Source organism: Leptodactylus fuscus, chromosome 1 (assembly GCF_031893055.1).
Source record: "Leptodactylus fuscus isolate aLepFus1 chromosome 1, aLepFus1.hap2, whole genome shotgun sequence".
In the NCBI taxonomy this organism is placed as follows: Eukaryota; Metazoa; Chordata; class Amphibia; order Anura; family Leptodactylidae; genus Leptodactylus; species Leptodactylus fuscus.
The window spans coordinates 175,039,012-175,053,335 of NC_134265.1; the positions used below are offsets into that span (position 1 = coordinate 175,039,012).

The 14,324-nt window shown below is 38.5% G+C and overlaps 1 protein-coding gene across 1 annotated transcript in view; it reads right to left on the reverse strand.

Moving 5' to 3' along the window:
* Positions 1–290: 290 nt before the first annotated feature.
* Positions 291–14,324, reverse strand: part of SH3GL2 (SH3 domain containing GRB2 like 2, endophilin A1) — a 115,231-nt gene continuing 101,197 nt past the window's right edge. Inside the window, exons 6-9 of the mRNA XM_075280280.1 lie at positions 11,764–11,922; positions 7,861–7,964; positions 3,786–3,919; positions 291–1,007 (exon numbers count right to left, since the gene is read on the reverse strand). Coding sequence (XP_075136381.1) covers positions 808–1,007; positions 3,786–3,919; positions 7,861–7,964; positions 11,764–11,922 — 597 coding nt within the window. The 3' untranslated portion in view covers positions 291–807. The remainder of the gene's footprint in view (positions 1,008–3,785; positions 3,920–7,860; positions 7,965–11,763; positions 11,923–14,324) is intronic.

A 14,324-nucleotide genomic window follows, 5' to 3' on the forward strand; every position in this document is an offset into this window, starting at 1 on the left:
TTATATGCCCATCTAAGCCGAGCTGTACCCCTCTGTCTTATTGGAATATAGCCAATAAGTGAGAATAAAACGTTTTTTATTTTTAATGTGGTCATGGATTGCATTATAACAGTGATTTGAGACAATAAACCCCCAATTCATAAGGACCTGTGGGTATTTTAGTGTTCCAAATCATCTTTACAAGCATATTATATAAATAGTATATATAATGTATTGTGAAAGTGTAAGACCTTTCTGATGTTAGGGGGTAAATCATTTCTAATTTGAACTATAAAAAGAAAAAAGCACATTTTATATTGACACAATAAATAAAAAACAACCCTTTGGTTCCATGTAGGTCACATCCTCTTTGTAACTTATACCACAATTTGTTGAGAGATGTGAGAACACAATTTGCTATAACAAATTTCATGAAATCCATGGTATATTGGTAACAATCTCCCCCACAGTTTAATCTCTGTAAACACGTATTTCTGGAAACATACAAGAAGCAATGTTGGCATAAAAATAACACTATATTGCTTGGGCATGTTAAGATTATTGTGCACTGTATTGTGGAAGAAAGGATGTCACAACAAGTACTTTTTATTCCTGCATTCATTAAGAAGGACACTAATAAAAGAATACAATAATAGAATACCAGAATAGAAGAAAGAACACATATAAACAAATAAAATAAAGACAAATTAAACTGAAATGACCATGGAATGTAACAGATTTAAAACCACTGCACTTGTACTTGTCATCTGGAGTAAGCAGCATTTAAAAGCAGTGGTACGAACTGAATTATTGTTTATGTCAGACATCTTAGTGTGGCAGTGGGACCAGGATTTCAACATAATTGATTGGGAAGAAGCCTGACTGGCCATGTAGCATGCCTTCATACCAATTTTCATCAATCTGGTTGGTCAGCGTAATAATGTCACCCTCTTTGAAGCCAAGTTCTCCTTCATTTTCTGGATCAAAGTCATAGAGTGCCCGACAGCATGGCTGATCCATGGGAGCACCTGCATCACACAATAAATATTCAGATTTAGACTGGTTGTATTTGTATATGAGATATAATGTACTGTGAACTTACTGGTTTTCACCGGTTTGTCATTTCATACTAAGACTATATTCTGCTAATGTTTGTTTTCCCCAAATCCCTTCTTCCCTTCTGTTCCCCCGATGTTTAAAAACTTTTTTACTTATCAATAAAAATTACATTTCTAAAAAGAAAAATACAGATGTAAATGAATTGTATTGTAACTTAATTTGTATGGTATATGCTTCACCCCAAGTGTGAGAAGGAGCGCTATTGCAGGTACTTCCTTCCAACCGCGACCAGGCTGTATAAACTACATCAAACCAAGCAAAGATCACTCCGCCAGAGAACTAATGATTATGACGATGACCATGAAGTCTTCCTTCTTTCTCTTCCGTTCCTTAGCTGCTATGGACTCCTAGTATATCTTCTCTTCTCAGCATATGTGTGTCTACGTCTGTAATATATTAATCTTTATTATCCTGTACCTGTATTACTATGCTGCTGTAACATGCTGAAACTTCCCCAATGTGGGACTATTAAAGGATTATCTTATCTTATATCATATAAAAATACCTTATATTTAAAGGGAGTCTGCCAGCTCCCCTGAGCACTGCTCTTGCCACTGAGTCCCCTACCATCTCCTGCCTGCACCAGCTCATACAGTGATTGTTGACCCTCTCATTGCTATTACATCACCCATCCTACATCAGCAACAAGATCAGTGCTCCAGGAAGCTGATGGCCAACCCTAAGTGTGCCAACTGCCTCATTTGCATAAACTTCAAAGGTGTTTTCTACTAATTTACAGAAGTGACATACATAACAGATGGAAGCCCCTCCCAAAAGACAGACTGTAGTGGCAGCCAAGTATTTGAGGCCTGAAGAAGATGCCAGTTTGCCTTGGAAACACACTGCCTTATGTTTCAGTAAAACCTACTTCTACTACCATAGATCTGATGCCTGATACCTCACCTAGCAGTGCCCTAACATCCCACCTGTTTCCTCTGGTTCTCCATTACAAGTTAATGAAAAAAACCCTTATTGGTCCTTGGAAGGAGCAGCAGCCAAAATTCGGATACAGGCATGTTATGCTCGCTATAAAGTGTGTGTATTAATATTAGAATTAATTTTGCTTGATATACTACCAATCTACTATGCCTTGAAGCATGGTTTCTACATTTTTTCTGCCTAAATTATCTTTCTTTTAGGGCTTCTTAGACCAACATGAGTATACAAAGCTACTTATAAACTGATGCGATATATTCTTATGTCGGAAAGGAAAGACGTTGCATCTAGATGGTGGACGTGGACTCTTCTAATGTCAGAGGTTTTAAAAAGAGTTGATGAAATTATGCTATTTGAAAAAATAAATACCATAATGGACATATGAATATAGATTTCAACAAGGTGTGGTCCTCATGAGCTGACCTTTCACATGCTCCTAGCCTGGCATAATCTCTACAATTGTGAAAAAAGGGGAAGAACAACTTCTATTCCCTTTCTCCTTGGCCAGACTCTCACTCAGGTCATTGCCAGCAGTGCTCCTTTCAGTATGTGTTCCTTCTTTTCCTTTCTTTTTTTCCCTCTTTTTTGTTTCGGTTCCTCACATCGATATTATATCTAACTACTTTTGGCCGTAATTCTTGAACTTTGATGCATTTGTTCATTGTTACTGATATTTTGTTGTATGCTTATTTCCTTCAATAATTACCTTTGAAACGAAAGAGGACCTTTCACCGCTTCCATAAACTCCAACGATTTACATTCTTTTACTGCGCCACTGATTCCAGTACAGTTGGAATTTTTTCTCTAGCCCCCAGCGTACCACAGAAATCAGTGCTGTTGGTTTCAGTACCTGCTAATATGCTAATTAGACCCTCTACTGTCAGTTGGGTTATCCCAGACCATCTGCTTTATTCAAGGACCCCTGGGTACTAAAAATATATGAACTGATAACATGTTGGAACTGATAGATATGGTATTGCCATTAAAACAGGTATGGAGGTAAATTAGTTAAATAAAACCCACATCAGTACCAGCTATTATATGCTATGCTATTATATTGATTTTGAGTATATCTCAGGAATAATTGATATTAGGTAGGTAGAGGCCACTATGGTCTACTTAAATACAATACATGTGTAGTTAGTTTTGTGGGCAGTATACATCCAAGCCCATACTATCTTTTTATGGAGATAACTTATATATTTCATCTTTAGAGAATTACTTTATGGATAACTGTATGTAGATTAGCCATCTCAATAAATATGGGTTACACTTGGTACATTTACAACTGCCTTGACTCTGACTTCTCCATTTTGAACAGTCACAAGACAGAGGTTATTTTGAGGTCATTTGAGTTAAGAAAAGGATGTCACACAACAGTACCCTTATATATTAGCCAGATTTCTTGTTTAATAAGATATCAGCATACATGTGAAAAACATATACAATGAAGACAATGGGAGTTGTGTATATCAAATCTCCAAGAAGTGCGCTGCAGGTAAGTGAAATTGCTTACACCAGATCTTGGTGAGTACTAGCAACAGGAAACTATATAAATTGTATTTCTATACATAGCTCCAAAGTCAAAGTTTACACTTTGCATTTAGTTCAGTTTAACATGTAAACTTTTTATAGATTTAAGTAAGAATGTGAAAAGTGTAAAGCCTTCAGTATAATTTTCTTCCTTCTAGGTTCCCACTCCCATCATTCCTTTTAAATTACAGTAAACATGATAATATACTTGGACATACCTGATGGTTTCGGAGTTGTAGCAAGAGAAATTCCCCCATTATGCTGATTATTTTCACTGGGTAATGTAAGTTCCAAGCTCATACGAGGTTTAGGTTGGTATTCTCGCCGCGGCTGAATTGAAGCATCTCTGATTCTGCAGAATTAAAGGTATGTTTATTAATGTGGATTAATGCCATGTTCTGTAACATTTTTCCCTAAGGGGGCGTTCACACTACCGTTGGTGACCATCAGCAGTGTCCGTAGCTATTGCCCGTTACAAGATTTTACAATGGACACTAGCTGAACCATCAGTAATCCATTAAAATTTTCATTGGGAAATTTCTATGGTATTTTATCTAGGGTTCTTTAGTATCCATTAGGGTCCGTTTGTGTACGTTTACACCCAATCCGTCAAAAGTCCATTTTTTTCAAGCGGATAAAACAGATAGTAACTGGTGGCTATCAGTTACTGTCCATTGCCCATAGACCTCAATGTAAAAAAAAAAAAAAAAAAAAAAACAGACACTTGCTGTCTGTTTTTTCAAACGGACAGAAAAGTCCTGCATGTAGGATTTTTTTTTTTCCGCTTGAAAAAATGGACTTGGTTGTAAACGGACACTAATGGATACAAACGGACACCAAAGGATAACAGATAAAATCCCATTGAAATGTAAGGAAATTGTAAAGGACACAGCTAGTGTCTTTTGCTAAAATGGACAGTAGCTGCGGACACCAATGATAGTGTGAACGCCCTCTTAGTGTCCATTAATGTCTGTTATGATAGGTGTCGGTTTTATTTTTTTGTTTCTTTTTAATGGAAATCTTCATAACAGAATCCAACAGGGATGGAAACCCAGCCTAATAAGAGCTTTTTGCATTTGTATAGGTGGACACATTTTATACACATTGTAAAAAAATTTTTTACATACGGTAAATTAAGCCAACAAACAAGTGTGTAAACTGGACTAAACAGTCTAAAGTTGCACCATATTTATCAACATACATCAGCCATTGTGATAAGTTTGGCACAACTTAAAATCGTCTGTCCAAGTTTATTTTACAGGTTAGACATGGTTAGTAAATCTGTTCCAGTGTTGTTAATTGAATTGGTTTCCAAGTTAGCAAAGCATTCAATATGGGCATGAGAAATTTCAAAGTTTTATATAAAAAAAAAAAAAAAAATTATATACCCTGTCAGTAAATGACTTACTACCTTCATTGTTTGTGTGATACCTATTTTAGCGACTGACGGTTTAGTAATGGACAAAGTAAAGCTGGCAGCAGTCATTGTAACATAAATTACAGACCGTTATTGATATATATACACAATGTAAGATGGCGTGTCAACACTGTGATATACCCTCACCAGCTTAACTTATCAAAGCATTTCATCAGGCTTTACTATTACAAAGCTCTGATAAGTTTTAGTAAAGTGACATTTCAGCAAATGTGACATTCTATCAACTATGATGCTGTTCAATTCCATGTTAACATTCTGCTGAGCTGTATTAACAAGTTTTAACATTATCCGAGCATTTTATCAGGCTAAACTATGTGCAAGGCAATTCTGTTAAGCTGTTATCATAACATTATATCAGATTGCATCTAATTTTCTTTAGCTGTGCTACAGAAACATTTACTAGGCTGCTATATTAAAGAATTCCATGCACGTGAAGCAAGCAATGTCGAAGGAAGATTCTAATCATCCAGGTTTATAGCAATATATCTCTATTGCAGCTATTTCATGATACCCCAGATTGAGACTCTTCTACTATTGCAGTTATACTAGAACAGCTGTCTTTCTACCCCTACGCATACACTCCCACACACATATGCACTGTTGCCTCTAAGAGAAAAGATGGCCCAAAGTCAAAATTATAGGATGCCACAAAGATGAGGGCTATGACTTGCACGGCACATTTAAAGATACAGTAAAACCATAATGCATTGAAAAATGTTTTTCTAGAGTGATGGTCCTAAGCTTTTCTAGTTAAAGGGATGGTCTAATGTTTTTTAAACCTTATAAATTCATTCTCCATTGTCAGGTTAGAAAGACATGAAAGAGGATTAGCAAAAAAGAAGTAGGCAGATTGTTTGGCAGTACACTTCTTACGTACTGCTCGAGGAAGTTATCAAACATAAGAATAAGAAGATTCCTACACTTACTCATTTTCTTCAATGCTCAGATAAGTTTTACTTTGCATCCGTAGTATATAGCAGAAGGTGTTTTGTCCCTATCAGCTTTTATCAACTGCTCATACATAGGCATAGGTTAATCTGTGTATAATATCTATGGTATGTATGAGAGGTGAAAAGGGCTGTGATGGGCCGAAACGTGTCCTAGTATATGCTACAGATAAAAAAATAAACTTAACTGAACATTGAAGGAAATGAATGAGTGCCATTTAAAGAGACAATGCCAGTTCTTTAGTCAGTTGTGACAGCCTTCTTGCTATACCCACTACAGGAGGCACACATCTTACAGTACCCTTAGGTATTACCATATCAGTCATTTTTAAAATGAAATATTAATTCTTTAATGTCAACCTGATAAGAAAAGCTTGCTTTAGTACAACTGACAATTTAGAATTACCCACTTTTGCCCGGCAGACCAATCATGAAATAATGGGTGTGACATAAGATTTGAAATACACAAAAATAATAATGACTGACATCTTGAATAGAGATGAACGAATAGTATTCAAAACTATAGTTTCGAATACCTCGCTCCATAGGAATGAATGTAAGCGGCCGGCGTTGGTGACCGGTGCTTAACTCCTTGATGTTCGGCCACATCCATTCATTCCTATGGGAGCAAGGTATTCGAAACTATAGTTTCGAATACTATTCGCTCATCTCTAAATTCCTGAATATCAACCAGGTCACAAATAGTTATCAATAGCAGACTGATGGGGGTCTGACACATGTCGGCCCCACAGATTAGCTGTTCTCAGCAGCTAGTACATAGAGAATGGAGAATAAAGCACACATACAAGAATAGGAGCTGATCGGCAGCAACCTGGTCTAGCTATTGTACACAGAACAGAGCTGTCTGCTCCTGCTCCATTCTGAGAACAGCTGATCCACATGTGGTGTGTGTGTGTGTACATATTCTGTCTTGTGTCTGTCTGTGTGTATATTTGTGTGTATGTGTAGTAATCAGTAGAGATGAGCGAATGTGCTCGATCGAATACCTCGGCCGCATAGCTTCCGGCACCAGGAAAGGTGAGAGGGGCAGTAAAAATTTGATGCCCTGGAAGTGTTTTTGCAATGGGAGCTATGCAGCCAAGGTATTCGATTGAGCAGATTCACTCATCTCTAATAATCAGTAATAGATATTCCCTATGGTATCCTAAATTTGAACCAGAGTTTCATAGAAATTTGCTTTTGCTATGCTGTCAGTATTTACTGCAGTTTTGCATTACATTTGTCATGATGATAACCATTATATAGCAGAAAATAAAGAAGAATTGGAAGCAGTCTGCCTCAAATTGCTCTTTTTCCAATGTGTAAGTAGGTTCTATCTACTTGTATTACAGTCCACTCCAGTAGGTCTACCTCAGAAAAATACACTTAATTTCGAGTGTTTCCAAAAGGGGACCACTGAGGCTCTGTCACCCAAGGGCCCACACAAACCTGAAGCCAGCCCTGGTTATTTTTCTCATAATATCAGTTCTCCACAAATAGAACAGTTGGTAAGTAGTAGCTAAAGTAGTAAATGACAAGATCCACACAAGGCAGATGTATATGCAAATACGTATGGGTTTTGGATGTGTTAAATAGAAATGAGCGAGTATATTCGATCCAGTGCCTCCGCCGCGTAGTTCTTAGTGTGGAGGAGCGCTGGGGAAGGTTGGAGGGGCAGTAAAAATTTGATGCCCCTCCCACCTTCCCTGGTGCTTTTTTGCACCAGGAACTGCGCAGTGGAGGTATTCGATTGAATATACTCGCTCATCTCTAGTGTTAAACATCCATGCTAGATATGATGTTCAAGAACAGGACGGACCTAAACTACATGTACCTTTTTATATCACACCTATTTTGTTATTTATGCAAATATACACAGAAATGTAAAACTATCTAGATGAAGCTTACCTCTGTTCCAGTTTTACAGATACTTGCTGTAAAATCTGCACTGCCTGCTTGTGATACTCCAGCTGTGCTTGTACGAGAGCTGAGAGTTGGCTCACTTGTTCAATCTAAGAAAAACAGATCAGTAAGTTATTGATCAGCTGGGTTATTGAATGCATATACAATCTCATTTCCCGCAGAGACTGTCCTATAACATTTATGTCCAGAAGTAAAACAGAAGATAAAAAAATAGATTTGTTGACTGAAGCAATTTATCTCTTGCAATAAATGATCCAACAGTGTAGATGAACCTTTTGCCCAGTCTCCATCACAAAAAAAACATTTCTACTTTATATTGAAAATTGTTAATACACAGTGACAGCATTTTTGCAGCAACAAATCAACACAGCTACATAGATGTATGGTAACAGTATAAAGTATATCTCCAGCTGGACTATAATACTGAAGCTTATCAGGAGGAATATTGGAGAAGGTTTACTAATAGAGATGAGCGAACACTAAAATGTCCGAGGTTCGAAATCCGATTCGAACAGCCGCACACTGATCGACTGTTCAAACGGATTTCGAACCCCATTATAGTCTATGGGGAGAAATGCTCGTTTCAGGGGTACGCAAAATTCAATAACATTATACTTACCAAGTCCACGAGTGACGGTCGGGCTGGATTCTCCTTGAAGTCTTCTACCGGCGCAGCGTCTCCGCATCTTCTTCTGGCTGGAATTCACTCTGCCTAGGCATCGGGGCCTAGGCAGAGCTGACTGAACATGCGCGGTCATGCACGGACATGCGCAGTCGGCTCTGCCCGGCCCGACGCCTGAGCAGAGCCAACTGCACATGCGAGGGCAAGTCCGCGCATGCGCAGTCAGCTCTGCCTAGGCTGGATGCCTAGGCAGAGTGAAATCCAGGCGGAAGATGCCGCGGGGATACTGCACGGAGAAGACTTCTAAAGGTAAGAGAAGAACCAGCGTTGATTGGCAGAATGTATAGCATTCTGCCAATCAACGCTGGTTCTGCATCGAACCTTAAACTTCAAACAGCTAGTAGTGTTCGATTGAGTACGAGTATTTCGAATCCTGTAGTATTCGATCGAACACCTACTCGATCGAACACTACTCGCTCATCTCTATTTACGAAATGCTCCAGAATTCCAGCTTAGGCCGAGGCCCCACTTTGCAGAAATGCAGCTTTTTTTGTTGCAGATTTTGCTGTGGTTTTTAGACCCAAAGTCAAGAATGGCTACAAAATGGGAGTGGGGATATCTTGTCTTTGACTCCAAAAACCACAGAAAAATCTGCATCAAAAAAGGCTTAGTTTTAGGGATAAATGTGTCAGGGTTGGTCTGATATCCAAAGAGATTCACATGATCACATTATGTTTATGGACAAAATTGAACCTCACACGTTCTTCAGTATTCACATACACACAGCTTTACACCAGATATTCATAGCATCCAACTTATTCTTATGAGGCCACTACACAAACAAAAAATTAAATATACCCGTGCAAATCCGGGTCCTTTTGCTAGTATCTCATAAAAGTTAAGTTTTAAATCCTTTCTTTTCAACAAAAATAATGTGATAACGTTGGTGTAGTGTGAAAGTGTATAATCTGTATGTCTACAGTGTCTAAATATTAGAGAAGATTATACAGTCATTGACTGCCCCAGTGACATCTTATTAGGACTGATTTCAATTACACTATATTTTCTGCATTCTTGTTTATGTAGATTGTGAGCCCCATATAGGGATCACAATGTACATTTTAAAAAAAAAAAATTCATTTAAGTATGTCTTTGTAGAATGGGAGGAAATCCACGCAAACACAGGGAAAACATACAAACTCCTTGTAGATGTTGTTCCTGGCGGGAATTGAACCCAGGACTCCAGCACTGCAAGGCTGCAGTGCTAACCACTGAGCCACCATGTTACCCCTTCTGCATTTTTATTACCTTTTTAATATGATTTTACAACACATATTATAGGGTTCTCCAGTTTCAGACAAATATTGAGAGAATTGTCATTGTTTGTATCACATTGAAAGAAATTGGTAAAAAAGCCTCCCATTGAGTTCAATGGGTAGCGCGCGTAAGCCAGAACCCATTGAAGTCAAAGGGGATCTGTTTTGAAGCACCTCACTCTGACACGTAACATGTGTCAGAATGAGCGGCATGTTACTCTGTGGGAACAGAGCCCTAAAGATAACACGCTGTGGTTTTCCAAAACGCATGTTTGTTCGAAAATGCCATTTTTCCTCAGCTCTTGTTATCCACAATGTGAGGATGAGATTATTGAAATCTCATTCACTTTGCTGGTATTGTACAAAACAGTGTTTTTTTAAGCTGTGTTTCCTCAGAAGGCAGAAACGTTACACTTCGGCAATGTGGGGTCTTCACCTATGAAATAGGGTTTTCAGCTTTTTTTCCACATGGGCAGAAGTCAGTTTTTATACACACAATAAGGGTTTAGAACAATTTAAACTCTTCTTGAATTTAAAATCAATTTATATGCACGACATATTTTCTGGAAGCCCAAACCTATTTCCAATAAGATGAATAGACTCTGCTTTATTAATAGATTTAGAGCTCCAATTTGCAAAGCATAGACTTTGACAAACAACAGCACCTGAATTTTTCCTATAGCAATTTTTCCTGCGATCTATCATATTCTTAACAGTATTGCATTGAGTTCAGAAAAAATAGTTGCTAAATATAATAAATAGAGCTGTGCAGAAAACCATAAAAATGCAAGTCTATCAATAACATTTTCATCTAAAATGTCTCCTAACAATGTAATGAACCACTGACCCTTCAATATTTTATGAAAAAAAAATCTTCAATAACTTACACCTTAACATCATTATTCTGTGTGCATGTCCTATACATTTCGCAGCATTAAAAAGGAAAGAAGTATCCTCTATAGATGAAGTTCTAAAAATTATATAAGCAAGTCTGGATTTATAGTAGTAGTTAGGTGCTACAGGTAAATGTCAGCCTTTGTGTGCTTACTTCTTTAACAAAAATCCTAAATCTTAGTAAGGCTGGGGCCCCATGGGACGTAAACACCGAGATTTGCGCTGAGGGAAAAATCGCAGCATTTTACAGTGCAAGCAATGCAAATCCCACGCCCACTTTGCGGAAAAAACGCAGTGCGGACATGCTGCGATTTGCAAAGCCGTTGCGGCTTTGCAAATCGTAGAATGTCAATTATATCCACGGAAACGCTGGCAGTTTTCCCGTAGATATAATGTTAAGAGAAAGTCCTCGGAGGAAAACTCTGTGAACTTTCTCTTAAAAGGGCTGCGGAAAGAACCACAATGCGTTCACGCAGCTTTAGCGCTGCGATTACGGCCCGTGGGGCCCCGGCCTAAGGGTGAATACATATGTTGCATGTTAGCAGCTAATTTTTGGTGTGTACTTATATTGGACTCAAAGAGCCTATCTAAGGTTATATGTACACATTCATGTGCCAGGTTTGTGGAAAAACAATATGATGGTACATGAATGATATCCATGTGCTGCTCATGCCTCCACTGATCCATTGATTTGCTTCAGTGGGCCTGGCTGCAAAATGGACAGGGTAATACACAGGCGTGTATATTAGGCCATAGAAAATAATGGGTCAGTGTCTAGCCATAAAAACAATGCTAGCACACTGACAAAGCACATGTTCATGGACATGGAGACTAGTTCATTCATATACCCCCTCTTTTACCCATGGCAACCTGGCTCCTTTATTTTAGATTGGTCTTTTGGTCCCTTCATTATTAGACGTATAGGTTGAACACAGGAATGAGCAACCTATACAATGTACAGTACAAATATTCTGGTACAGTACAGGAACTATTGTGTAATGGCCAGAACTGTCAATTCCACTTGAAATGAATAGCATGCAAGACATTATTTCTTACATCCATTTCCAAAAGGTTAAACATGCTGGATTCTGCAATTTCTTTGGACTCATCAAACTTTTCCAGAGCCTGACGGATCTCATCATCTGTGATTTTGCCTTGCCTTTTCTTCTTGTAATCAAAGTCCAGGCGTCTTCCCTCCAGCTTTTTTAAGTGGTGCTAAAAAAGAATATAATGGAAAGGCTTTTTATTTATGTAGTATCCATACAACATTACTAAGGATCTCTATGTTACTTTGGATTTTAGAACATTCTAGGGGAAAGATTCCAGCAACAACAACAACCCCCCCCCCCCTATATTATTTACTAGCATTAGTAATATTGTGTTACTCTACATATAGCATAGACCATTGTTGTATTTTCAGTCCTTACTAGTGTTTTCCATGAAGATAAAGGGGCATAAAACCTATACTAGAAAGACTGTTTACCATTTACCATAAATGAGCCATTCATTATTTTGAAAAATTCCTCTTAAAAAGGTTGGTGTTTAGCCCCCTTTCACTTTCATACCTGCATTTGCTCAGCATTCGGGGATTCCATCCCCAAATCCGCTTGAAAAATGTGGAGAGAAAAGTCCTGCATTAGACTATAACAGGGTCCACATGGGTTTCCACAGGTAACCACTTTTTAATTGGATTAGGTTGCATTTGCGGCCCTGTCAATTCATTTTGAATGTATAGATCAGTAAAAAACCACATTCATGCCATTTGTGTGCATGAGGCCTAAGGCCCCATGTTGCGGAAACACACCTTTTTTTGTTGCAGATTTTGCTGTAGTTTTTTGAATGAAAGCCAAGAATGGCTACAAAAGGAATGGGAAATATATGGGAAGCTTCTTATACTTCTCAATCTTCTCCTGGCTTTGGCTCAGAAAAATGCAGCAAATTCTACAACATGGGGCCTTAGCCTTAGGGCCCCTTCACATGGCGTAAGCGCGCTACTCATTTAGACCCATACACACGAGCGCTTCAAAACACATCCCATTCACTTCAATGGGATTGCGTGTAAAGCCGGCTTTACACGTGCTCCCATTGAAGTGAATGGGATGTGTTTTGAAGCGCTCGCGTGTACGGGTCTAAATGAGCGGCACGCTTACGCCGTGTGAATGGGCCCTAAGGATGTTTCTTTTCAGGTTGTGACACACTATGTAGCCAGATATGGCTATAGCTAAATCCAGTCTCCAGGCACAAAGTTCGGTGACTTTGGGGTAAGTGTGACTCCATTAATTCCTGGCTGTGGTTTTGCTGTTACCGCCAGGAATTAAATGTAGCTGAAATTAATTTGCGTTTCACTTACAGAAAAATGAAAGCACCGGTGGCCAGGGAATGGATGGCAGCATGGTGTTACCCAACTCTGGACCATTCATATACATTATCACAAATTGTGGGTTACACATGTACTTACATTGCTTCTAATGGAAAAGTGCAGGTGTATCAAGGCAAATGCATGTGGCTTGGAGCACAATATGACAGCACCCCTATATTATGGTTTGTGCTATATGACTTTAGTACAGGGGGTCATCAACCTTACAATTATTGCCTGGCACTCCGAGGACCTCATATTTGATTTCTTAATTTAAATCGGCATGATAAACCCTACCACTGCTCTAAGTAAACACAAAGATAACTGAGTTTATTTCAAGAACACTGCAAGAAAGCAGGCAGACAGCTGAGAGAGGGAGATGGAAATACCCCTTTAATCACATCAGAACAACTGGAGAGTGCTGTGACATTTTACTGACACTCGCAATACAGTGCTGATACTGTCTAGGAGAGCCTCTAAGACAGCAATTTAGTATTATGGCGATAGCTCACTATTATAGTATTTCTCTCTCTGGATGACATCCACTTAGGAACAATGCCCTGGCAGCAACTGGTCTGGAAATACTGCACCTCACCTACAGTGTTACAGGCACCTTAAAAGGTGTTCTCTAGCAATGGGAACAACATAAGTAAAGAAATAACATATCATAATGAAAAAATCCTAAACAACTTTGATTAGCAAAAGACGCTTATTTTCTGTAGCGTGTATTCAATTAGGTAAATTAAGATGACTGCTATTTTCTTTATATTGTAGAAACTCATCTAATATGTTGAGACTCACAGGAGGACCTGTGGATGACCTCTGCTGGAAGGAAAATCTCTCTTTTTATTTATTATCAAATGTCTGAAGGTGTGTAGACACATGCTGGTCTTATCTAAAGGCCATTATCCCCGTAGCCTCAGTGGAAAACCATTGGTGGTACCTTGGACCCATACAAACCTAGTGACATCCTATATGAGACATTTCATAACCCGAAGGCATATTAGTCAAGCAATAGTACTTTTCTGGTGGTACGCAGAACAAATAACATGGTTAAGCATTAAATGTTATGTGCCATATAAAATGCAGTAACCAGTTAATATTCGATTGCAGCAAGAACAACAGTAACCTACAACATCTCCAGAAATGCAGCAGTTTAGCACTAAACAGTGGGGTTCATATCAGACAGATGTCCATATTTTGTAAGAGAGTTGGCAGGCCTATTTTTAATGCTCTTACAGATGTACAACAGCTTATGCAC